At 34.9% G+C, this 25425-nt stretch overlaps 2 protein-coding genes across 15 annotated transcripts; both read left to right on the top strand.

The window, feature by feature from the left end:
• The first annotated feature begins 1634 nt into the window (after positions 1-1634).
• LOC100257987 (uncharacterized) lies at positions 1635-8043 on the top strand. 9 transcript variants are annotated; one of them, XM_019220103.2, is made up of 5 exons: positions 1636-1974; positions 2170-2448; positions 2566-2644; positions 3925-4325; positions 6755-8043. In XM_019220103.2, the coding sequence occupies exons 4-5, from the start codon at positions 3971-3973 to the stop codon at positions 7876-7878; spliced, it is 1479 nt and encodes a 492-aa protein (XP_019075648.1). In that variant the 5' UTR covers positions 1636-1974; positions 2170-2448; positions 2566-2644; positions 3925-3970; the 3' UTR covers positions 7879-8043. The 9 variants fall into 9 exon arrangements, with proteins under 9 accessions (XP_010649908.1, XP_002278693.2, XP_019075648.1 ...); XM_019220105.2 differs by having other exon boundaries at positions 3931-4325; XM_010651609.3 differs by having other exon boundaries at positions 2566-2613.
• A 1119-nt stretch (positions 8044-9162) lies between these two features.
• LOC100252843 (uncharacterized) lies at positions 9163-24926 on the top strand. 6 transcript variants are annotated; one of them, XM_019220106.2, is made up of 9 exons: positions 9163-9304; positions 9486-9579; positions 10252-10419; positions 10510-10552; positions 15082-15168; positions 16268-16666; positions 22756-23294; positions 23407-23473; positions 24161-24926. In XM_019220106.2, exons 3-9 carry the CDS (start codon positions 10369-10371, stop codon positions 24574-24576), a joined length of 1602 nt encoding a protein of 533 aa, XP_019075651.1. In that variant the 5' UTR covers positions 9163-9304; positions 9486-9579; positions 10252-10368; the 3' UTR covers positions 24577-24926. The 6 variants fall into 6 exon arrangements, with proteins under 6 accessions (XP_019075651.1, XP_010649916.1, XP_010649917.1 ...); XM_010651614.3 differs by having other exon boundaries at positions 9163-9296; XM_010651615.3 differs by having other exon boundaries at positions 9166-9296; positions 15082-15169; positions 16275-16666.
• The last annotated feature ends 499 nt before the right edge of the window (positions 24927-25425 follow it).

Here is a 25425-nt window from a genome sequence, read left to right on the forward strand (position 1 = left end):
ATCTGTGTTGATGTCTGATTTTTTATGACTTGTTTCTGCCATTCTAGACAATGGTTTCTTTTCATTCTATAAAATTTAACATATTTTTTGAATTGATGTTATCATTTTAGAGTAAAATTAGAGAATAATGTAAAAGGAAATGAAGTTTAGATTATATGGATTCCATAAATCTAAAAATTTTACAACTTGTTTTTAATTGGTCGATGTTATTTTGAAAAAAAATTAATAATTATATTAATAACTAGTCAAATAAGATAAGAAGATAATCGGAAATTAAATATATTTTATCTAATATTTACCAAAATTTAATATATTCTATATTATTTATTTTATGCAAAATATAGATACATGAATAAGAAATTATATAATATTAGCATGTTTTTATTTATTTTGTATTTTATATATACTTTCCCTAATTTAAGATTTTGATGGCATTGTTCATACTATAATACCATTCTACCTACCTTTATAGTACTTTTTTTTTGTTGTTGTATATTAATCACATTCTTCATGCTTAAATTACAGTTTTCATATACGACTATTCTAATCATGCTCTTTGTACTTGGTCGTATCTTTTGATGCATCAGTCATATTTTTGGTACTCTAAACGTATTTATCTTAATAATATTTTTTGTATTTTAATTATATTTATTATACTCTAATCATATTATTACACCTTAATTATATTTTTCATATCCTATTCACATTTTTTATACCCAAATCATATTCATATTATTTTTACCGGTTACAATTTTCATGACTCAATATTTTTATAATATTTTTGGTACTTCAACTATATTTTTCATACTTTAAACACATTATGCATTCCTAATCACATTCTTTTTATTAAAATCATAATTTTTATAACTTAACACCGTCATATTCTTTATATTCCAATCATATTTTTTATATTTTAGCTATATTTTTCTTATCCTAATTATATTCTTTGTACTTAACTTATATTTTTTATATTTTAATTACACTCTCCACCCTACCCATGTTTCAAACTTTGTCACATTTTTACTATCTCATTTTACATTTTTTTTACTCTAATTACATTCTTCATACATCATATTCTTCTGACTCTAATCATAATTCTTATATTTTATTACCTTGGTCATATTTTATTTATTATTCTTTGTACTTTGATAACATTTTTTTTTTGTCATGATTTTGTTCTTTATGTCAAGTCATAATTTTTCTTAGTATTTTGATCACATTATTTAAAATATCAAATAATTTTAAAATAAATAAGTTTTTAACTAATTTTAATATATTTGATTACCATAGAGCTTATGGTTGATAATTGCATAATCATTATTTATTTATTTCTTAAATAGAATTAAAACAATTATTTTTTTATTATAAAAGTTAAGACATCGGTTCAAACTCTCCACCTCGTAATTGAAAGTGGAAAAAAGAAAATTATGTCATTGGATATGAGATAAAGAAATAAAGAATAATCAAGTATAATAAATAAAATTAAAGTAAAAATAAATAAAATCAAAATACAAAGCTACAAAATTTAAATCGATAGGTAACGTAAATTGATTGTAATTTTTCCGACGAAATATGATTCTTAGATTGTATTTTCCGATAAAGACCTCGTCGATAACATGGAGGCATTATTAGCGAATTCCGAGGAAGGTGAGGTAAGAAGGAATCGAACACCACGAGCCAAAAAGCGCGTTGAAAAGAGCTCCACGGGAAGCTCATGCAGGGCGGGGCAAAACCGTCTGTCTTGTACAGACACTGATTGCCAAGAGCTCAACATGCAGAAGAGGGCTTAAGCACTTGTCCTTGGAACTGGGTTTGCGTCAGGTTGCTCTGTTCAACCCTTGGAAACTCCCAATTTCTTCTTCATTTCTTCAAGTTTTCATTCAATCTCAGTTTTATTGTTGCTTGTTTGATTTCTCTGTGGAGAATGTCAATGGATAAGAACACTGTGAATCCGGAAGACGGTCTCTGTGTCAGGTAATCTTTCGAGATTCAAGCTTCATTTTTTTAGCTCCCTTTTGGTTTCTTACCTCAGATAACAAAAATGATGGAAAATGAAGTTCAAGGTTTGAGGTTTTTCAGGTGAGGGAAAAAGGGGAAAGGGGATTCTTTTTTCTCGGAAACAAAAAATCCATAAATTCTTTTACTAAAGCAGGTAATCCTAAGTTTCAGGTTTTTCAAGTGTTTGGGAAGTGCTCATTTAAGGAAAAAAAAATCTGCAAACCTTATGATGAAATCAGAAACCGAGTCTTTGAGGTTGTTCAATTTGTGGGGGCACTGATGTATGAAAGAGACGAGGACAAGGGGAAGGGAAAGGGGAAGAATGCATGGTTTCCATGTTGGTTTAATTTTGGACTTTACCTACTTCTGAGGGGCTCGGATTACTCTTGGCATATGTTCGAATTGAATATGGATTATTTGGATTGTTGGAAGAGATCAACCATTTCATTTGTAGGTCTTGTTTGTTGAATGAAACCCATTTTACTTCTTACAGTCCTGCCAAAGCCACTTTTAGTATTAATTGTTTTCTGGCTTCTGATACGTCATCATTGTCTTGCCCAATTGCAGGAATTTGGAGGATGAAGTCCCGCTTGGCTCTCTCAGCCCAATTGATAGGTAGAAAAACCATGTTCACTGTGATTTAGTGGTATGTTTTATGTCTCTAAACATTCCAGTGAAATGAATCTAGTGCAGGAAAAGAAGGGAAATTTTACTGAACTATAATAGAGGGAAGCACAATGTTAGGCACTCGATCATTAGGGAGCTACAACACAAACAATAAAATCTTTATAAAATCAAAAGAATTTAGTTATAATTAGAGTAAAATAATTTGAGATTCCTCAAAAAATGAACGCAAAAAGGAGTAAATTTTGTAGAAATTTTTACCAAAGTGTAATAGAGGAATAGACGTATGATAATGAGTAAATTGTGCCAAAAACAGATGTAAACCGATTCTGCCTCATGTGGCCAACATAAAAACCCTTGAACTCCTCTGTTCCAATCCCACCAATCTAGAGAGATGGATGACAGATTTTGCTTCCCCATCATCAACTTTGTGACAATGACTTCATACTCTTTGCTGGCTTTCTTGTGAGTGGCATGGTTAAGAAGGATTTTACCTGTTTTATCAGATAAAAATTGATAAATGACATTCATGTCAGGTTGCTTTAGGACAGAGCAGTAAATGGTGAAGTTCTCATGAAGCAGAAGAAAATCCATCTTCATCTGAATTGGCTATGTGGGAGATTGGGAGAATTTGAGGACATACAAATTAGCCATGTCTGTCAGTCCAAGAAAAGTCACGCTGACCCTCTGGCTTTAGCATCTTAGGAACTTTATGATGTTTATTATACATACATTAGTGTGCTGCACTTATGTCAAGCATTGTAACCCAACAATTGTTCTATTGATAAACTTTATTTAGGCTACAAATCAAGTGTTAGTTCTTAAAACCCTGACATGGGGTTGTAGCCCTTAGCATTGCATCTATATTGCTTATAAATAATTAGAGGAATGGGTATTGTTAGAAAAGCTCTTTCATTTCTCCAAGCAGACACAGCTAGATACCATGGTTATATGAGGAAAGAATATCATTGTTTGGGGAGCATTAAAATATTTAGCAAAGAAACTTATGAAGATGGGGATCCTTAAATTCAATATGTGTAAGCTTCACTTTGCTTTTCAGAAAAATCAAGAGAATCTTCAATTAGTCCTTTTTTTATCATGTAATCCTTAGGAAAAGGAACTTGTAAGCTTCACTTTTCTGTTCAGAAAAATAAAGAGAATATCCAATTAGTCCTTTTTTATCATGTAATCCCTTTGAAAAGGAACTTTTAAGATCTGGATTATTCAAGATATTTTGTACTTGTGGTGTTTATGGGTTATATATATTTTCTTTCAAGTGCTGATGCATCTAAATGGCATTAGGTACAGTACACCTCCCTCAATCTCTTCTCAGCAGAAGAACGAATCCATGGAGGCTGATATTCCCAATGAAACTAATGGTTTCACATCTGGCATAAAGAAAAATGATCTTGATATCTGTCCAGTTTCTCCTCTTGCTTCTGGTGAAGGTCTGCCGTATGCTCCCGTAGATTGGCCAAATCCAGGTGATACTTGGAGCTGGAAGGTGGGGAGGAGAGTAAACAAATCTGGCTTCTATCAGGATAGGTACCTTTTTCTTCCAAGGCGTCTTCAGAACTCCTCACATAGGAGAGAGAGTTTTTCAAGCAAGCTTTCACTCAAACGATATGTTCAAAAGCAAGACCCAAATATCAACATTGCTGCGTTTTTTGGATCATTTAGTTGGAGGGTCCCTCCAAAAAGAGGTAAGCTTTGATTTGATGGTGATAATTTATCTTTGTTGTAGGAATGACATATTCTTGATTTGATATATACAAGCTTTATTTATTTGATGTTTATATACATTGTGTTTTCTTGAATAGGAATGAGGAAGAAATTCAATCTTTTGTAGTTGTGGTAGAACTGGTGATTTCATGGACTTGAAGCCTTAAATCACATTTATTGGTTATATAGGAACTCCAAAATGCATGGATGATTGGGATAGTTACTTATGTTGTTCATTGAGTTGCTAATATAGGTCATCCTATTGTCAGCTACTGCCTTAAAAAGCTTACAATTCATTACATGTTCTCCATTTTACTGGATGATTAATTATATGCATTTTGTATTTACAAGGACAGTGAGAGTTTCTCACACTATTTTCAATTGTCATTTTATTTATTTATTTATTTTTTTGTGGAAGGATTTTAAATCACCGTTATGTGTGATATGCTTCGTGTCTATTTAAACGTAGAGGTCTAAATTAGAGGATGTGCAAAGATTAGTATTCTTGGCCTTGGATTAATGCTGTATTGAGGTACCACAGATGATAACAGCATTTTATTGTGAGAAGGTGCCAGTTGGCAACTCTGTAAGGAGTTCTAGCATATCTTTGTAGATACTAAAAAGTGATCATTCCTTGAACACATGCAATAGCATTGAAGGAGTTTGGTGAATTGAATTATATTTATGCTCACCCTGTAACTAATAAATGTTATCTGCAAAGATTCCATGCAGCATGATGCTTGCCTAATTTTTCTAACTTATCATTATTTCATAACTTGTGAATGTAAAAGTGGTTTTCTGAGCCTGCCAAGGATAAAAGAAAGCTTGGAGGGTTTTTGGGTCTCCTATGTATGGATATTAGTTGCCAATGGTTGGTATGTTTAAGCTCTTCTCAAATTGCTTTCATGTTGCCACTTTTTTTTTTTTTTCATGAATTGAATTTTATTGAATATGATTATAGGTTTTATCAGCTTTGGGCCCAAAGAAATTTGTTTTCATGGTCTCCCATGTGGAAAGATCCGAGTATACATGTTTCTATCAAACACGGACATAGTTCTCTTCCCTATGCAAATGTTTCAATGAATCTTTTAGTAAGGTTGTGTATATGTTTGAGATCTAAAAACCATGTTTTGCATTTTTTTGGGTATGGTTTGAAATCTTCATAGTGGAAGCTCTCTCTTCACATGGAGGTAATTAGTAATTTCATGAACAGTGTAATTTCTTGTGTTTTGCTTCTGATTCTTTGCCCTATTTATTTCTAGTTTGCACTATTTTATGGACCCTAACCATAAGTTTGCATGCAATATCAAACTATTGGAACTACAGTTCCTTTGTGTAGTCATTTCAGGGAATGCTATTCTGTGACCTTTGTCTGTCATAAACTTTAAAGGTGGTCTCTCCTTCTTATTGATTTTTAATTTCATCAGGTTTTTCTACATAGTTAAGACACTATGCTGCCTACGGTTATGTATCAAATATTGATTGAAGTATCCAGGGTCAAGGTTCATTAAAATCTCAACTGGAATTCCAATATCAATTGGGAAAAATCATGGAATAAGGAGCAAAACTTGGAGATTTTTAGGCGAACCCTTGTAAAGTGTCAACAGATACATAATGCATGATTCAGAGGTAAAATATTGGAAAGAAAAAAATATATATGATAAGTATGTGGTTTGCATGTTGAAAATATGTGTACTGCTGAGATCTAAAGAACACAAGCAAATGTAATATTATTTAAGTTTAATTATTTAATTATGTGAACATTATAAAATCTTTTGACAGGATTGATTTGTATGTTACGAGTGCAATACATAGATCTAGTACCATAACTTCCCTGACGGTTCAAAAGCTTTGAGTCTAGATATCTTCTCAAAATGTCTCCTCCGACACCACCTTTTAGCTTCACCACAAATTCTGAAGAGGTGGTTTAAGGTTGGTGAACCTTCTAGCTTAAAGATGTAATCATCCAGTCATGTCAAAATTCTTAGGTTTAGTTTCATTAAATGAGAATTGGAACATCTTGATTCTTACCATGACTTACAGTGAAAATTGTTGATGGCCTATAACCAATTGCTCTTATACGACAAGTTGAGGGAACAAAATATTGCTGATTAGGGAAAAATTTAGGCCTCAAGTGATGGACAGCATTGCTTTCTGAGGTACTCTTTTTAAATAAATCTAACCACTTCCTCCCACAAATCCCCTATGTTGTTCGAGATTTGGGATGTCTAGCGTTCTTGGACCTCCCTTGTTATCAAAAGGCCCATAGAAGTGTCGATTTTGGCTTGCCCTATACTTCTGAAAGAAAAGTTGTTACTATTGACTGTTGATGTTCATTTTCCCCTTCAGATAAATGCTGATGATTTAATAACTGGTCTGTGTTGAACATGCGTACTTATCTTTGTTGCAGTGACACCTAGTTCTATTACTCTAGAGGTATGTCCTCAGCCAGGAAAGGAAGTTGACCAAGAAGTGGGAAAAAAATCCCCTTTCACCTTACCCAGAAGAAAAAGGAGAGCAGCTAAATTGCCTGTAACAACCATATATAAGCGACACACTCGACAGTCTACGAAATGGTTTACCCGATTCAATGCTGATGATACAGGCATCATTGACTTGTGCTCCCTGAGCAAAGAATCAGAAACAAGTGATCCAACAAACCAGGATTTGAGAAGTACCACTGATTTTGAGTGTGATCAAGTTTCTAGCCACCAAGTTCCCATTTCTCCTGCAGGTAGTTTTGTTGCTTGCTGCAACTCCCCTGTTTCCTGTGGTGTGCCCCATACAGAACTCACTCAAGGATCAGAAGACAAAGTGATTCCTGAAGATTTTGATAACTTTGTTGATTCTCTGGATGATATGCTGGCTCAGCCTCTTCCTGAAGCACCATTATCCCCACCTGCAACTGATAATTATCAAGCTTTTGAAGACGAAATTGCAGAGGCTCGAATAAAACTTTCTTCCTTGCTTGCTATGGATTTCCATCTTTTGGTTTCCTCCAAAGACCTAAAAGAACTTGTGTTGCTGTCATCCAAGCTTCAGAAGGATCCTAGCCTTAATGCTGATCAACTTTCTAAACTAAAGCTCATTGAAGAAATTCCAGTTACTGGTAAGGATTATTTGGAGACCATGCAAATCATAGAGGAAGTTAACAAATTCTTTGCCGACCTGACTTCCAGCATGGACAAGGCTACTTCACTAAGGAATGAATACAATGCATCAAAAGAGGATATAGCCATGCTACAGGTTGATATAAATTCCAGCTTATCAACCTTAGAAGAAATTGATGATCAAATTGCTAAACTTCAATCCCGACGAGCTGAGCTGAGTAATGCTCTCAAGATTAAAAATAAGGAAGTAGCTAAGTTGATCTCTACTCAGAGAACGGTAGCTGATTCTCTTCCCAAAGTTGTGCATGAGGTTCAGCTTGCAAACTCTAAAAAGCTAGAATGGGAGCAGAAGAAGAAAAATGCTTTGAAGCGAGAGGCCGAAATCCTTGCGAAAATTGCTCCTCTCAGAGGGTTTTCTCTTTGAAGAATGTTGGAATGAAGGAAAATTCTGGGGAAGAAATAGATCCATCCTGGGACCAATTTGTTTTATGATGTAGTTAATTCTCCCCCGGTAGTAGACTCTGTTCTTGTAGTAGGTACTATGACATGATTTGGAGCAATTATCATTCATGCACTGCTTGCTAATTAAGAGGCCTGTCTGCTATTATTGAATATCACATATTTCAGGAGCTAGATCAGTTGTTGATGAACAAGTAAGAATTGCCTCAACAAAAATAGAATCTCAAATCATTAAAAAAAAATTAAGATCCAAGAAAGTAAATGACATTTGGTCGATAAAATATAGAATAAAATTATTAATTATTTTTCCAATATATATATATATATATATATTTTAAAAAACACAATCAAATGGAGAATCTTGTAAGGAAAATGAATTTTGAGCTTCATTGCAGTGATTAATGTAACGTATTATGGGATATACTCTAACTATGTAAAATTTAAATGTATACTAAATTGGGTATCGAGCGAGCCACAATTTGTGACATTTTCTAACACATTCGAATATCAATTTCATAAAAGAATTTAATTCACTCAAGTTTTTCTTAGAAATTTAAGATTGTTTCAAGTTTTACCTTTTAAGGGGTATCAAATCCTAAAAAATTTTAATGCAAAAATCTGTTTACAGACTTGTTTGATTTTCATTTAAAGATTAGTATTCTACATTAATTATTAGATATTGGACTTGCACCTCTTTTTGTTAAACTATTTATTGAATGTATTGTACACCATCCGACGAATTAAAATCATTGTAAATCGAGCATTCTCGATATTATAGTTTTTTAGAAAAAATAAAAATAAAAATCATAAGATATAAAATTAATTTCATTCATTTTTTTTAGATTTTGGTTAAATACATTTAGTTTTTATAAGTTTAAAATTTCATTAAATACCTTTTATATTATTTTTATTTCTTATTTTGACTCACTTCCTCTCTCACTCAAAATAAGTTGTATGATGAAATTTCAAATTTATAGGGACTAGATGTATTTAGTAAAAACTTTGGAAGAGGTGAATAAAAAATTAACGATTTCTCAAAGATTGAATCAAATATATATCAATCTTAAATCTATATTATAAATTTTAATTTCATATTTACTATTTACATAGCTTCACCCTCCTAAGTTTTAATAGATTTTCCACATTAATTAAAAATGATTTTTGAAAATATACTTCTAAAATCGCAGATGATCTCACGCGCCAAAATGGTAAAATACGCTTCCAGATATCACGACCACCTGGACTATGCTGCGGCAGGGTAGAATCGACATTTCATGTTTCCGTATAGTTTCGGCAGTTTTAAACGCGGTATCACGTCCAATGCCGTTGGGTTCCTAGGGTTTTCTCTTATGTTCGCCTCTCAAGGATTGCTTCCTCTGCCAGGTCATTCTGTGGGGACTCGCATTTTCTCACTCCATACTAGAATATGCTTTGCTATTTATTTATCTTTCAAAGATTGAGTGATTTTGATTGCTGTTTCTAGGTTTCATAATTCAAAATCTCGTAGTGTTATTGTTGTTGTTATTATTATTTTATCTCTCTATGAATTGAATCGGCTTTTTCGTTTCTCAGGTGATATGATTTTCTTCTGAATTGGAGTGGATGCGCTGGAACCTCTGATTGACCTCCTCCAACAACGGGTTTTATTGAGCCGAGTTGGTCTCAGGTGAAGCTTAAGTTTCTATGGATTTAAGTAAGCATGCAGATTGGATGAAAATGAGAATCAAGTTATCTCAGATTGATTGCGGAGATCCAATAATGGTTGTTTTATTTGTTTAGTGAATCCCAGAAACTATATATGCACTCAATCTGACAGCATGTGTTAATATAAGAATATTTTTATATTACTGCAATTTATTAATTTTACAATTTCTAAAGAAAAAAATTCAATCACAACATTTTCCTAAAATTATTTTCAAATATGAAATGAAATTTATTTTCTTTTTTCGTTTCTGTATAAAAGTTTTGTCTTTATAGAGCTTGGTATCTAATGCCATTTTAAATTTTCATCTTTTTTAAGAAAAAAGAAATCTGTTTTCTTCTTTGAGCGGGTCTTTTCCTTTTGTGGTCAGTGAGGGCTGGGAAAATGATGAAATTAGAAAGTTGAAATCTGAACATGCTGTTTGGACTTGTCTATGTCCATAGAAATATATAGTCATGCCTGTATATGATTTTGGTGGACCTATTTTTGTGGGCTTCTTTGATGGATCTATACATTAAAATGTCATATTTTGTTAAGTTGAATTCATCATTAATTTGTTGTTCAATATTTATTATCTTGGACTTAGTTATATATTTCTACGTTAACCTTTAATATTTATCTGTGTGGGGTTCTTAGTTGGAGCTAGGCAACCATGTTAGATGGTGAGGCGTCCAGATTTGAGGTAGAAGTAGAGTGGAGTAAGAAGTGAGAGAGAGTTGGGGAAACTGCAGTGATCCCATATGAGAAACTCACATGTTCGGAAACCACTTATTCAGGGAGAATCCTTGGAATTTGGGAGAGCAAGTTAAGTACTATTTTTTTTTTTCTTCTATTGTAAAAAAAAAAAATAGAGTATTTTATAAAACTTTCTGATGGTGGTGACACATCTCCCAGGCACTGGCGAAGCCAACATCCCTCTCATGCTCTTTGAAGCAGAGTACGATTCTTCTTAACCATCCTCTAATGGTGACAATGTGTTTTTCTATGTCATATACAACAATATAGTTCATACATTTGGTTTAGGAAATTATATTTAGATCTCAATGACTTATGATAATTATGTTGACACAGGTTTTGGTCAACTAACATGATCAATCCTCTAACTAACTTGGCCGATGATGCCATTTTCCTAGTTAGCTTTTCTTATTAACACTATTAACCAAAGATTTCTCCAATGTGCTAAGATTGCCCAAAGGGAGGTGATTCTTTGTTTTGTTTTTTGAGGCCTATGCTGTCTTGTATACTTCTTGTATGATGTGCGGCGTTTTGCCTTTTTTAATGCATATCTTTTACTTATCAAAAAAAAAAAAAAAGTGCTAAGATTGCCCTTTGACTTTTACCCTTCTCTTACAAAAAAGATTAAAGGAAAATAGAGTTGTTCAGCCACACTTCCAGAAAAGCCGCTGCACAAGCTTACTCTCTGGTTGGAGAGATGGCCTCAAAAGCCACAGCTACAAGCAGCATCCAGAAAGTCTTATGGCTGGTTGAAGCTCATACATTGTACACAACCATGGATGATCTATTAAATAAAAATAAAACAAATGAAAGCAATGTATATGTTTGTTAAATAAAGGAGGATTTTATTTTATTTTATTTTATTTTTTAACAAAAAGAAGAAAGAAAACCTTTACTCAATGATTTTAAGAGCAAAAATTTCCATATTCTTGCTTCCCTACTTTGCAAATTAAAAGAATAGTTTGTTGTATACTTCTTGTGTGCTTTGGGGTACTCTGTTGATTTTTCTTGTTTATAATATTCTCTTGTTTAATGTGTTACAACTTGATTGGTTAGCGGTGTGTACTCCATAAGGAATGGTCCTTAATAGAGAGTTCGTTTGTTTTCTATGTATTTTCCTGTAATTTAGTTTTCTTTGGCGGGAGGATTTCTCATCCTTCTTATTGTACTTCTTTTTTATATCAATATATCTATGTGTCGTTTCCAATCAAAAAATAAAAAATAAAAAAAAATTCTCTTGCTTTACTCATAAAAAAAGGTTAGAAGAATAGAACTTAAGTCAATTGTTTTTTTAATAGACAAATAAAGATTATTAAGCAGCGGCTAACAAAAAGGGGTGTACCCTATTTACATAGGTGGTTTACAAAAGGCTTCAAGAAGAAAAACAAAAACTTCTAGATAGGACAACCACCATAAAGACCTAATTATCCATTATTAAGGTTATTTGAGAAATCCAACTATGTGTAATTCTTTAGACCACTGCAAAAGAAATTTAGTGAAGATCTCCTTCAACCTTTGATCTGTGTCAGCTTTTCCTCATAGAAAATCCTTTTGTTATGCTCTCTCTACATGTTATCAAAACAAACATGAAACCACTTCAATCAATTATGGTGAATTTGAGACTTATTTTGTCTAAGATTAAAGGGCTTTTGTTCCAAGATCCAATGGATCACATAGGGATAAGAATGGTAATGCAAAAATAACCATAGAGGTTTGAATTTTGGTAAATGTTCCTTTTATGCTAGACATATATACCATGCTTTTTCCAATCAGCCTGTTGGGGAGTTTTTATAAACTTGTAGCAAAAGTTCTAGCTAATAGATTGAAAAGGGTGGTTGGTAAGGTGGTATAAAACAGTAAGAATGCTTTTGTTGGGGGTAGATAAATGTTGGATGCTGCTTTGATTGCAAATGAAGCTGTTGATTTAAGGAAGCATAGTTCTAGTGCAGGCTTAGTTTGAAACTGGATATAGAAAAGGCTTACAATCATGTAAGCTGGAAGTTCCTTCTTTCAGTCTTAGAAAAAATAGGTTTTGGCCCCAAATGGAGGTAGTGGAACCAGTTTTGCTTTTCGTCTATGAGAATACCAGTTCTTGTTAATGGCAATCCCACAAATTTTTTCCTCAATCTCTTGAGGTTTGAGGCAGGGGGACCTTATTTCACCTTGTCTCTTTGTGTTGGTAACGGAAGCCCTCAGCAGCTTAATTGTAAAGGCTGAACAAGGAAGGTTCATTGGAGACTCAAGTTTCACACCTTTTTTTTGCCGATGATACCCTTCTTTTATGAGGATGATGTAGATCAATTGAAATATTGGAAATGGACGGTCATTTGTTTTGAATTGGTGTCAGGCTTGAAAATAAATTTGCAAAAAGGTGAAATTATTCCCGTGGGGGAGACGAAGGATGTTAATAGAGCAACTTCTCTTTTTGGAAGCAAAGTAGGAAAGGTTCCTACTTCTTATCTAGGTTTACCCCTCATAAGCGTTGTGGTGCATAGGATTCGATTGCGGAGAGATTTAAAAGGAAATTGATTGCTTTGAAAAAACAGTACCTATCCAAAGGAAGAAAACTAGTTCTTATTAGGAGCATTTTTTGAACTCTCCCTATCTATTTTATGCCCCTCTTTGTAATTCCTAGAAAAATGAGGATTAGATTAGAGAGAATTCAAAGAGACTTTTTATCAGGAGATTTGGGAGATAGGATAAGGATTCACTTGGTAAAATGGCCAAATGTGTGTAATACTAAAATTTTTGGAGGGTTAGGGCTAAGAAGGCTGGACTGTCTCAATCAAGCCTTGCTTGGCAAATAGTTATGAAAGTTTTCTGTTGAGCATGAGAGCTTGTGGAGGAAGATCATTTGTGGAAAATTCAAGGAGATGGAGGGGGTTAGACTATTAGAGGGAGAAGGAATTCCTTTAGGATGAGCCTTTGGAAGGACTTTAGAAAAGTGAGGGAATAGTTTAGCGTTAGAACTTTTATCCAGATGGGAAATGGTAGCCATACAAGATTTTGGTGGGACATTTGAGTGGGGGGCATTAAGCCGAAAGATACACCTTACTCTTTTTAGGATAGCATCCCATAAAAATGCTACAGCTGCAGAATTATTGGAAAGAGAAGGGGGAGGAGGGGGGTATTGGAAAGTTTAATTTAGAAGACCCTTCCAAGATCGGAGGCAGAGGAGGTGAGTAGGTTTTTAGGATTTCTTTACCTGTTAAAAGAGTGAGAGATGAGGACACTTTATTTTGGAAAGAAGATAGGAGGGGAATTTTCAGTGTTAAGTCATATTATTGTTCTCGAAGGGTGGAGAATAATTTAATTTTTCTTGGCAAGGAGATTTGGGGATCCCATTCTCCATGCAAAACTTGTTTTTTTGCTTGGGAAGCTGTTTGGGGAAAGATCTTAACTATAGATACTTTAATGAAGAGGGGATGACAAATGGTCAACGGATGTAATATTTGTAAAGACAGTGAAGAATCAACCGATCACATTTTGATTAATTGTGACAAGACAAGAGAGCTATGAACCTTTTTTGTTAGCTCTTTTTGGTTTGGTTTGTGTATTTCTAAGCTTAGTGAGAAATCTCCTCGTGTAGTGGAAAGTTAAAGGGTGTCAAAAGAAGAAAATAGCAGTTTGGTGATTAGCTCCTATTTGCTTATTTTGGTGTATTTGGAAAGAGCTCAACTGAAGGACCTTCAAAGATGAAGAGCTTTTTGACCAAAGATTAAAGGATTTCTTCATTCGGACGCTTTTTGAGTGGTCTAAGGATTATTTGGAGTTAGAAAACCCCTCTATGTTGAATTTCCTCGATGCTCTTTATTGTGGTTAGCTTTGCCTTGTTAGTGTAGACCATTTTTGTTTGCGGTTTGCCTTGGGTTGTTTCTGTGTATACTGCTTGTATATGTAGGGTGCACCCCTCTTTTTTGGCGTTTCTTAAACATGATCTTGTTGTCTATAAAAAAAAAAAATACGATGCTTTTTCTTTTCCTTTTTTTTTAGCTATACAAATCCATTTGAGGAAGAAGGAAGGCAAGCGTTTTAGCCATGGAAACCTTTGGTTTTGGGTTACTTAAGAAGGTTTTTTTTCTTTAATGTTTATTTTTATTTTCCTTTAATACACACACGTGCATATAGTATGATTTTTCTTTTTTTTTTTCTTTTAGCTATATGAATCCATTTAAGGAGGAAGGAAAACATGGGTCTTAGCCAATGGGTGTAAACTGAATGGTTTTTAGGTTCCTTAGGAAGAAGGTTTCCTCATTTTTTTTTTCTAATGTTTATTTTTTTTTTTTTGGAAATTTGATCATTTTGGAAAGGTTGAGGAAGATTATATATATACATATATGTGTATGTGTGTGCATGCACACACACATGCATGCATGCATTTATAAATATGTTTGCTCTGCACGTCCTTTATGGATATTCTTTTTCTTTTCTTTTATCCATTTGAGGAATAAGGAAGCTCTGGGTTTTAGCCATGGAATCCAATGGGTTTAAACTTTTTTGGTTTTTGGGGTTCCTTAGGGAGAAGGTTGGTTTGTTTGTTTGTTTGTTTTTGTTTTTTTGAAGGTTTATTTTTTAATTTTGCAAATTTCATAGTTTTGGGAAGATTGAGGAAGATTTCCATGGTTGCTGGTGGTGGTTTATTTATTTTTAAATGGAATGACAATTATGTCACCATGTAGTTTGAAATTTGTTTTTGATTAAATATCTGTTTGCTGTTTTATTTGTGATTAGGATATATGGGTGGAAGAAGGGGGGATGAAGGAGGGAAGAACAAGGAAGGGGAGAGAAAGGCATCAAAGCGCCAACGTCTTGACGAAGGGTAATTTCATCATGTCATCATTTCCATTAGTTGTGTTAGTCAACAAACTGCATTCGGGAGTGTTAGCAATATGTTTGAAACCTCAATAGGCGCAGTGTAATTTTTAGCAACCTTTGATGGTTTAAGTTTAAACTGGTTGTCCTTTACACTTATCCCCGGTATATTTATGTGCTTTGTATTAAGTACGCATTCTTTTTCATTTGTAACACAACATAGAAAATTAGGAACATTTTGTATAATTGGAAAAACCCAATGAAGAATTTGACCATGTTAATGGGTAAGGAGATCATTGCCACCTTCTAATATGTTGGTTATGCCTTTGCCCTCAAAACAACACCGTGATGCATTTGGTGGAGGTGAGGGGAAGAGAGTGGAGGACTTTCTATAACCTTCCTAAGTGGGCATCTTATGATACTCATGTACCCGTGGTCGACTCTTTAGTACATCCAAGCTATAAGCATTCTCAGAAACCTATGATATTAAATAAATATACCATGTGTAAAGTGGGAAAATGTAATATCATTCATCAATGGAGTTAAGTGCCTTGTAATTGAAACCTAAAAATTGGCCAAACAATGCAGTTCCATCTAAGCAGTCAAATGGCAAGTCTTAAATCATTGATGAGGATGATGGATGGAATATATATATTCTAGAAATAATAATGCTGGAATTATATAGTTAGGTAAGTGATATAATTTTTCTAAGCAGAATAATGTTTCTCTACAAATAAGAGTAATAAAAATCTAGAAAGTTTTGTGTTTTTCTTTTCATTGGGAACATATGAACTTGAGGACTGTTCAACTCATCAATTGTACTAGATTCATCCAATTGGTGGCACATGTTTGTTTTTTGAGGAATTTAATCATTTACTATGTTCCTTTTTATTTCCTTCAATTTCCAAATAAGAAAACTAAAATTATTTTATTCAGAATGAATATTATTTTGCAATATGCCTCTCTAATTATATCTTCAATGTAATATTCCATATAAAACAGAACTGAAGAGATTTGGATCTTTAAGAACAGTCTGTACTTGTGGCATTGGTAGGTTATTATACCATGTTTATTGCTAACTGTTAACGATATCTGAATGGTATCCGGTGCAGTCTAGCATCCTCAAGCAGTACTCAGACAACAAAGGGGCCTATGGAGGTTGAGCTTCATGAAAGTAATGGGAGCACAGCTGGGATAAAGGACAATGGACTTCACCTTTATCCAGTTCCTCTTCAAGCATCAGGCCAAGGTTTACCATATGCTCCTATAGACTGGCCCTGTCCAGGTGATGTATGCGGATGGAAGGTGGGGAGAAGAGTCACTGGTTCTGGCTATCATTTGGATAGATACTTGTATCTTCCAAGCCGTTTCAGTAAAAAGAGTTTTTCAAGCAAGGTTGCCCTTGAACAACACGTCCGAAAGGAATTCCCTGATACAGATATTGATAACTTTTTTAGGTCTTTCAGCTGGAGAGTTCTCTTTAAAAAGGCATCTTCTACAAAAGGTCAGTTTTAATTTAATGTTCTTCTTTTTTTGTTATTTTTAAAAAATAACATCTTATCCATTTAGTATCTCACCTTCAGTTATGTGGGGTTACTATCTTTGATATTTCTGTTATATATATGATATTTTCCCATGAATGGTGATGGTCATACTTGCTTCTGTATGCGAAGTTGTTTGATCTCTAGACTGTTGACCAGACTGGCGGTATCAAGGACTTGGCATATCATGAGTAGCTGAGGTCCCACAAATGGCTCTCAGAAATTAGCCTGTGTGGCTTCTAGATCAATGGAGCCCAAGTTACAAGCTCCAGATAGGTTACACAACTTTTTATAGTAGAGCCAAGTTCACTAGTTTCTGTAGTTGTTTGGATAGTTTGAATTAGCGAAATCAGCTTTCTGAAAGCCAACCACAATTTGCATGCTATCAAAGTGGTTGAAGTGGGTTAGCGTTCATTTTGTATTATCATGTTTCTTTATCTTGATTTGTGTTAAGTGTGTCTCTAGGCATCGCTATGTCAGATTTTTTTTAAGCCCCATTATCTTAGGATGTAGGAACATGGCTAAATGAGCTAATTTCCGAATTGTTCACATTCAATACCTGTAACTTGGTCCACATGAAGTGTATAATAAAATTATAACGTGCAACGTGAACCTGAGATTACTTGCAGTTGAACTAGGACATCATCCTTCTTTGTCTTCGTGGCAACCACCTTTTGGGTACAACCATAACCAATAAGCATGTCAGACACATATCCTGTACCCAAACGCTTTTAACCCGATGTCTGAAAAGGTACTTCAAAAACTTTATAGTGCCAATTGATAGATGATTTATTTCACATCTTTTGTGTTTGCTTGGATATGTGAGAATGTCTCATTGTTGTCATAGTCATACTGTGGACTTAAGAAAGGGGCATCATGCTATTATGTATTTGTGTCATATGTGTTTTGCAGCACACTTTTAACTGTGATGTGTGAGTTATGGGATATATGGGGCTAAGATTGATGCAATGGTTCTCAAATAAGTGATTATTACTGTGAGAGGGTCAGACCTAGTTCTGGTGCATAACTAAGACCTGTTTAACAAATGCTTTTCTTGAAGCATGATAGCAACATTTCAGAAGTCCAGGAATATGTGGTGTATTGCACCTTGTAACTTGCAAAGGCTTCAACATAACATCATGATATTTGTTTTTCAACTTATGTTTTGTCTATTAAAGACAGAAGTTGAACCTTAGTGACATGTTGGATGGTTGTGATAATGCGAAAGAGTTGCATATTGGAAATAGGGTTATCACAGGTGATTGTTGGGTTGTCTTGGCTATCAGGCAAGATGAAGCAACGGGTGATCATCTTCTGAAGAACCAGGAAGGATGTTGTCAAAGATGTAGAAGCTAGGCAATTGTTTCAATCAATATATGAACCTAGGCAATTGCCTCAATCAAAATACTGACATGATATCAAACACCTTTCTGAACCTGAGATGATAGAGTTATGCTTAAAAGTTAGTGCCTTGATATAGAAAGTTCCAATATCCAAAATCAATATAGATGATTGGGTTGGATATATTTTTTATAAGGTGATGCCTAGTAATCCTTGAAAATTAAAGAATTGGAAATTGAAACTTAAAAGCTAACCAATATGAGTCAATGAGAATATTGATTATGCATAATTTTACTGATAAGCCAAAGGATAAAACGTATTAAAAGGCACCTCACAAAAAAGGGGGTGCTACCTAGCACACAAGGTATACAAGACGCACCAAGGCTAAAACAAAGAACTTAAAGCAACCTATGATTACTCCATACTCGAACCATCTACAAAATCAAGTGAGGAGTAGTTGATTTCTGTCTCAGAACAGCTTGACCAAGCAAGTGAAGACTTAAAAGTAGTCTTTAACTGCCAAAAAAGATTTCTGAGAACCTTCAATGACTCTTCTATTTCTTTCTTGTCTATAACATGCATAAAAGGGTTATCTTCCAAACCAATTGCCTTCTTTACCCAATAAATCTACCGTTCCATCCATGAAGGACATCACAGACTTTCTCTGGAAGGATCCATGTCACCCACAAAATAGAAAACACCAAAGACCAAAGTCTTGATGACCAATCACAATGGATTAGAACATGATCTGCCAATTCTTCTTGTCACTTGCAAAGGCAACAACTCACCAAAGTCCACCTGCTTTTCATAAGATGGTCGATCATGAATATTTTGTCCCAAGTTAGTTCCCAACCAAAGAAACTAACCTTGGATGACACCTTAGAAGCTGAAGTCTCTATATCTGGGAAGGACAAAGGAACTTCAAAACACAAAAACTTGTAGGACTTAACTGAAAATATGCCTTTCTCAAATACCTTCCACACCAACTTAGCACCAGAGTTGATTACAAGCTTATTAAAGATTATGATTTTAAATGTACGTGTGTTTGTGTGTGTGTGTATACTACGTATTCCGATCTATCAACTGCACTCTGATCAGCTGTGAGATTACATTCAGTTCCTCCCCCCCCTTTTTTTTAATCAAAACTTTTGAGCACACACACTCACACTTTCTATCATGCATTGGCTTGCTTGGCTTATCACCTTATTCTTTCACCTTTCAGACACAAGGTCTTATCACCTTGACATTTCCCTTGGTCTTTGAGAACACTATTTGAAATTAGTTTATAACAATTTCTTTCTGACTTCTAATTACAAAAATTTGGTGGATTTGATCTTGTTTACGGTTTTGGTGGTGTCTGATGTGTTTCTGATTTTCCTTTCATGTTGATAACCTGCAGTTCACTTGCGTGGTCATAATCCCCTATTGACTTTAAATCGTAAAGAGAAAAAAGGATCATGGAGAGGGGAAGTCATTGTCATGCTTACGGGTTGTACCTCTCCATAGTTTTATGTACCGACATTATCTTGCCTTATGTTGTGGAATGACATATATAGAAAGCAACATTGTTACTAATGAAAAAATAATGGACATAAACATGATTCAAATATCCCAAACTTTACACAGATATTTTAGAAGATGTGCCCGGCATATTTTCAGTCTGCTGGACCAGAGTCAGGAAAGGAGGGAGAAGAAAGTTGTAATGGAAAATGATGAAAAATATTTAAAAAGGACTTTTTTTTTATTCTGTCTGGATCTTCACTAAAATTTCTGATACTGATGGAATAACATTCTTTTCTTGCTGATCAACACTGTCAGGAAAATGGAACTGGGAACCTTGATTTTTCCCAAGAACCAGATGCAGGGAAACTGGAACTAAGAACCTTGAGCACCTGTTGGCAGTTTTCCATTGTGGTTTGGGGGATTTCAACTTAAGAGTGAGGGCAGTGGAGTCAGGCTGTTATGATTACCACTGATTTTTTTAGCCCATACAACGCCACATTTTTTTTTCCTGATAGGCTAGCCTATACGATGCCACGTGACTTGCAATTTAACTATTTTTCTAGCTCATCACACGTGCCCCTCAAACAGAAAGGATCAAACAAATTAAGAGTATATTGAAATGAGAATGAACACCTTCAATATACGAGGACTCCTCTATCTTTGCAAGGTCATTGCACGCCATCAACTGGTAGAACTCATTTCTTAGTGATGAATCATGTTGTATTCCTTAATATAATTCTGAAGTTTTTGATATATCAATCTTGTATAGTTATGAGACAGAAACACTGAACACGTGTGTTTTGTTAGCTTCTCCTATGAATCAATCTTGTTTTCTCCTTGTCAGGCTCAAGTAAGCTTGGAATGTTGCCATAGGCAGCAGCCATCTCCTGAAGCTAGTATCTGCTAACAGGATTAGTTGATGTTGGTTACCACTTCAAACTTCAACCTCTCGTCCACAGCTTTTGTAAATCAAAGATCTCTAGCTACAAATTTCCCTGGTACTCAGTTATATCAATTTAATCCAAAGTTCTACCTTCCAGAGCCAAAATAGATCGAGACAGTCCATAGTCAGCAAATGATTGTCATGCTCAGTTGCATTTGGAGTGTGAATTGATACTGCACATGTCATAGACTATAATAGTGAACCTCTTTAGTACATTCTGCACGTCTCGCACTTGTGTCACCCATGATTTACCCATTCCTTTGTTATATTGACTTCAGTACTAAGATCTTATGTGCCACAGGACACATCATGTCAATATCTGCACTCAAACTTGCATTTACCAATTCATTTTCCAGCATTATGCTCTTTGCTATTTGAGCATGTCATCAATAGGATTGACTAAGTGAGTTTCCAACACTCTTAATGGCAAAATTCAATCATACTTGTTTTTGCCCAGAGTCTATACTTATCGTAAAAGAATTAATTTCATTTCCAATTTCTTGCAGATAAAGCTTATACAAAATGGTTTCTTCAGTCCAAAACATATATTTCTTTCCTTAGCACTCTGCAACCCTACGCTTCTCAGAACACACACATGCATGGTACAGATCACTGCATGAGAATGATGTCTTCACATCAAATCTGCTACAGAAAAAGTTCAAACATAGCTACCATGGTTTATATTGCATGAATGGATTTGTGATTTAATCAAGGGGAGAAAACTTTATTTTAGTCGGCACTTTTGCCATACCCAACCCGTAGCAACTAATCTTGTTTTGAATTCTCCTTTGTTCTTGATTCTTCTTCTTAAAGATATGTTAGAAACGGGTTTTTGTACCTTTACTGTGTAATGACTTCATTTCTTCCAGTACAGCCTTCTTTCATTTGTTCTTGTAGACAGTAGCATCCTATTTAGAATGAGGGTCACCACTAAACAAACTAGTGCAGAAGGAACCATATCGTCAAATCTATGGAAAATTGTTATTGTCCTTGATCCTTATCCTCTTTTCTCTACTCACTGGCTAGAGTCTAAGCCTGCTCATGTTCTGCCATCATCATAATCATTTGTGGTTCTATATGACTTACTTGAGATGACAACGATACTCTGGGTCACCTCATTTGGTTATGTGTGGGTTGTAGCTTCTGCAATCCTCTTCCCACATCTATCTCTTTATTTCTCCCTTCCTTGTTTGCCCCCTCCAGTGATCCTGTCCTTGCACTGGGCAAGTGGATTCGGAAGCCTGTAATAACCTGTTACTCCTAGAACATCCAAGATATAAATGTCCTTTACTTATTGTTCATACTCGAGGAAATTGCTGCAAAAACTACTTGTTCTTGAGAAATTACGGGTTCTCCAGAGTTCTACTGCATAACTCTCATGACACATCATATAATACTTAATAGGTGAGGCAAAATCTAGTGGCACTTATAGCCATCGTCTCCCACTTCTCACATTGTTGCCTTTTAGATGTTTTTTACCTTTTTCTTACAGTGTCTTGAATAAGCCTCTTTGAAGTGATCCTGTAATGATTACCTTTCCCTCTAAACTACATCACCTAAAATATGAACTTAGAATACTTCATCAACATTGTAAGCCCCGTCAGAGGTCATTGGAATTAAAAACCTATGCTCACAGGACTTGTGGGAAATTGTTGTTTCAAATACTATCATGGTCTAATCCCATCAACCAACCAAAACTAAAAAATCCAAGTCCTGAAAATTCATTCCCAAAACCCTCTTAAATTCTTTGATACACTCCAACCTCTGAAACAGTCTGAAAGGTTTAAACTTTATCTAAATCATGGAACTAGTAAATTATAAATGCTGTCTCATAATTTCATTAGATTCATGCCCATTCAATCAAATATCAAAGACAAGCTCTCGTGTCATATTTGGATTTAAAGCACATATAAAGGAGGTAATTATGGCAAGAAGTAATCAAGCATAGCAATAACCTTTGATTGGAATTTTTTTACCCTATCTCTTCCTGATGTTGTCAAAGTTGGAAAGATGGTTTTCCTAATGTTTTTCTCCCATTTTTCCCTATACTATTCTTTTTACCTACAAATTATTTGAGAATGCATTGGTTTGCTCATCAAAAGTCAATCCTTTGTCTGAAGGATGGATGATTGAACTGCTTTTCTCAAGTGTTATGAGGTTGTTATCTGTGGATGTCATAAATGTCATTTATGGTATCAGGGTTTTTTTAATTTTCATTTAATGATATCTTCTTAAATCTTGCTTACTGATATTTCCATACTGTAGATCGTGAAGAGGACTGTCCTAGAGAGGTAGCAGCACAATCCAGGCCTGATTCCCAGTTGGAAACTGGGGGTTGTAAGGCCGGAAATAGATTGTGCAGCAGTTTGGCACTAGCAGCAAGGAACACGCATTTAGCAATGAATTGTGATATTTGCTGCACTGAACCTTCGTTCTGTCGAGATTGTTCTTGTGTTCTGTGCTGCAAGAGTATTGCCTCAAGCTATAGTTTCATTAAATGTGAAGCACCAGTGAGTGAAGGTTATATATGTGGTCATGTTGCTCACATGGACTGTGCTCTCCGATCTTACCTGGCTGGGACAGTGGGAGGGAGTATAGGGTTGGATGCTGAGTACCATTGCCGGCGTTGTGATATGAGGACAGATCTGGTTTCACATGTTGCAAGGCTTTTAAAGACCTGTGAATCAGTTGATTCTCGTGATGATATTGAGAAGATTCTAGGTGTTGGCATTTGCATCTTACGTGGCTCCCGCAAAGCAAGTGCAAAGAAGTTGCTGAATCAAATTGAATTAGCCATGACAAAGGTAAGATATCCTTGCAGAATAGATAAATATCTTTTCCTCTTAGAAATTTTTTTCCTTTCTCCTTTTCTATATTTTCTAAAACTAGCCACACAACCATCTGATGATTACTCAGCTTAAAAGTGGGACTGCTGTTGAAGATATTTGGAAAGCGGTAGTTGACACCTTGGCTCTTCCAGCAGGTGATTTTTCTCTTTATCACATCCTATTATTGGGAAGTTAAACATACTAGTTCCAGTTTGGGGTCCTTGTGGATGTTACATTCAAATGAAGTTGTGAAGAGTTATTAAGTTTGAAGCAAGGGTGAGGATTCCAGTTATATGAGTATCGTGACCCTGTTGATTCATTTCTCATTAGCCACCTCATCCTTGGGGGCCTGTCATATACCTGGCATCATCTACATGGGCTTTGCTGCTCTTTTTAAACAAATTATTGCTCATAATTTTATTTTTTTTAATTCAAACCTGGTAAAGTATACCTCCGAAGATTTGCCATTTTCTCCTAAGAAAACAGAATTGTGCATTCAAATGTTATGGAAATCAAATTGGAGTTGTTCCAGTTTCATATGATGCACGAGCACCACTTGTCATTCTCTGTTTTTCATCATCAGCAACTTAACTAGATATTCAAGCATTATAACATTTTTTTTAAATAAAAAAAGTTTATGAGATACTTGCATTTGCTCCCCCTGTGTGTTTTTATGAGCCTTGGAGCTCTCACTCTCTTCCTATGCATGTGTGCGCTCACATGCATGTCTTTGTGAGTTGGAGCCTTGGATATTATTATCAGTTTTATCCATTTTTGGGTATTGATCTGACTTTCTGTCTTTTTTTAAAAAAAAAAAATTTGAATTTTCACAATTGGAGCAGGATCATTTCATGGAAAGGATGCTCTTGAAGTTACAAATCCCCAAACCACTCTAGATGTTCACATAATTTCCAACCAGGGGTCTGAATCTCAAAGACTTGACGATGAGATTGATAAAGTTCTCCAGGCACTGAGAAAATCACAGGTCTCTGAATACAAGATTGCAGAGGAAAGGCTTTATGCTCAAAAGAGTCATCTTCTAACTCTGTACAAGCAGCTTGAAGAAGGCAGGTCCCAACTCTCAAGAGGCTTATCATCAGCTAGTACATCTGCCTTACTTGATGCTATTGTTAACACATCAGATCGGATAAGACAGGAGGTGAAGAAACTAAGAGACATGGAAAAAGTGGCCAAGGGTTTTGGAAAAACTCCTAAAGGAATACTAAAGGAAAACTTTACTTTAGAAGTTGAAGATTGATGCCAACCCTTGAGCAACCATGTTTGTTGGCATTCGTTGGTTGTTTGTGTTAAATGTTAGTAAATATATTTGTTTTCTTCATGCATGGGACTGGTAATTGGTATGAGTTTCAAATAACAGCCATTTGTAGTCCGAGAGATATCATACACATGAGAACCTGTAGTTGAATTTTGTTGTAATTCACAGCCACCGGTAAAAATTTTGGTAGATAGAACTGGTCCTGTGGCATCCTTAGCTTAGCTTAGCTTAATATATTTATTTTATACATTTTATTTCTATTGGAAAATCAAGACATAATGGTTTTCCTTTGGGATAAAGGTATGGACAACGTCAAATTTATCATCGAAAAACTTCTTGACAAATTCAACTGTTTGTTCCTCAACTCAAGAAATTCGGGTTTCACAGATGCTAGCAAAGCTTATCACTGAAGGAGTTGAATTACCAAAATCGGAGAATCAATTCTCTGAAGCAAGTAAAGCAAAAAATTGGAATACCAAATTAAATCATTTGCTTTACTTAAGAATAGATGTGCCCTCCTCTAGTACGAGAGGAAAAAGAAAAGCAAAACGAAAGGAAGCCCTGAAAAGTCTATTCCAAAAGCTCAAAAAAGTTTGACACTAGTACTAACAAGTGTCTCATTCCCCTACTCTCAAAGGAGAGGACCATTTGAGTTGTTTAGACCTTCTTAGAGAGAGAAAAACAGACGCTTTAAGCCCTTGATCGAATTTTCTAAGCAAAGAGTATGCAAACTTTTCTCTTCTTGGATCAAGATGAGGGCTATTTGCTCATATGATTATCTATACCTGCCAGTTCTGATTGATCTTTCAATGCACACTAATCAGGGATTTA

The sequence above is a fragment of the Vitis vinifera genome, chromosome 5, assembly GCF_030704535.1.
Source record: "Vitis vinifera cultivar Pinot Noir 40024 chromosome 5, ASM3070453v1".
Taxonomy (NCBI): domain Eukaryota; kingdom Viridiplantae; phylum Streptophyta; class Magnoliopsida; order Vitales; family Vitaceae; genus Vitis; species Vitis vinifera.

Coding starts and splice junctions, on each gene's coding strand:
- LOC100257987 (XM_010651606.3), top strand. CDS start 1,925: ATGTCAATGGATAAGAACACTGTGAATCCGGAAGACGGTCTCTGTGTC. Junction 2,614..3,924: donor TCTCTCAGCCCAATTGATAG/GTAGAAAAACCA, acceptor AAATGGCATTAG/GTACAGTACACCTCCCTCAA. Junction 4,326..6,754: donor GAGGGTCCCTCCAAAAAGAG/GTAAGCTTTGAT, acceptor TCTTTGTTGCAG/TGACACCTAGTTCTATTACT.
- LOC100252843 (XM_019220106.2), top strand. CDS start 10,369: ATGTTCGGAAACCACTTATTCAGGGAGAATCCTTGGAATTTGGGAGAG. Junction 10,420..10,509: donor CTTGGAATTTGGGAGAGCAA/GTTAAGTACTAT, acceptor CACATCTCCCAG/GCACTGGCGAAGCCAACATC. Junction 10,553..15,081: donor CTCATGCTCTTTGAAGCAGA/GTACGATTCTTC, acceptor ATTTGTGATTAG/GATATATGGGTGGAAGAAGG.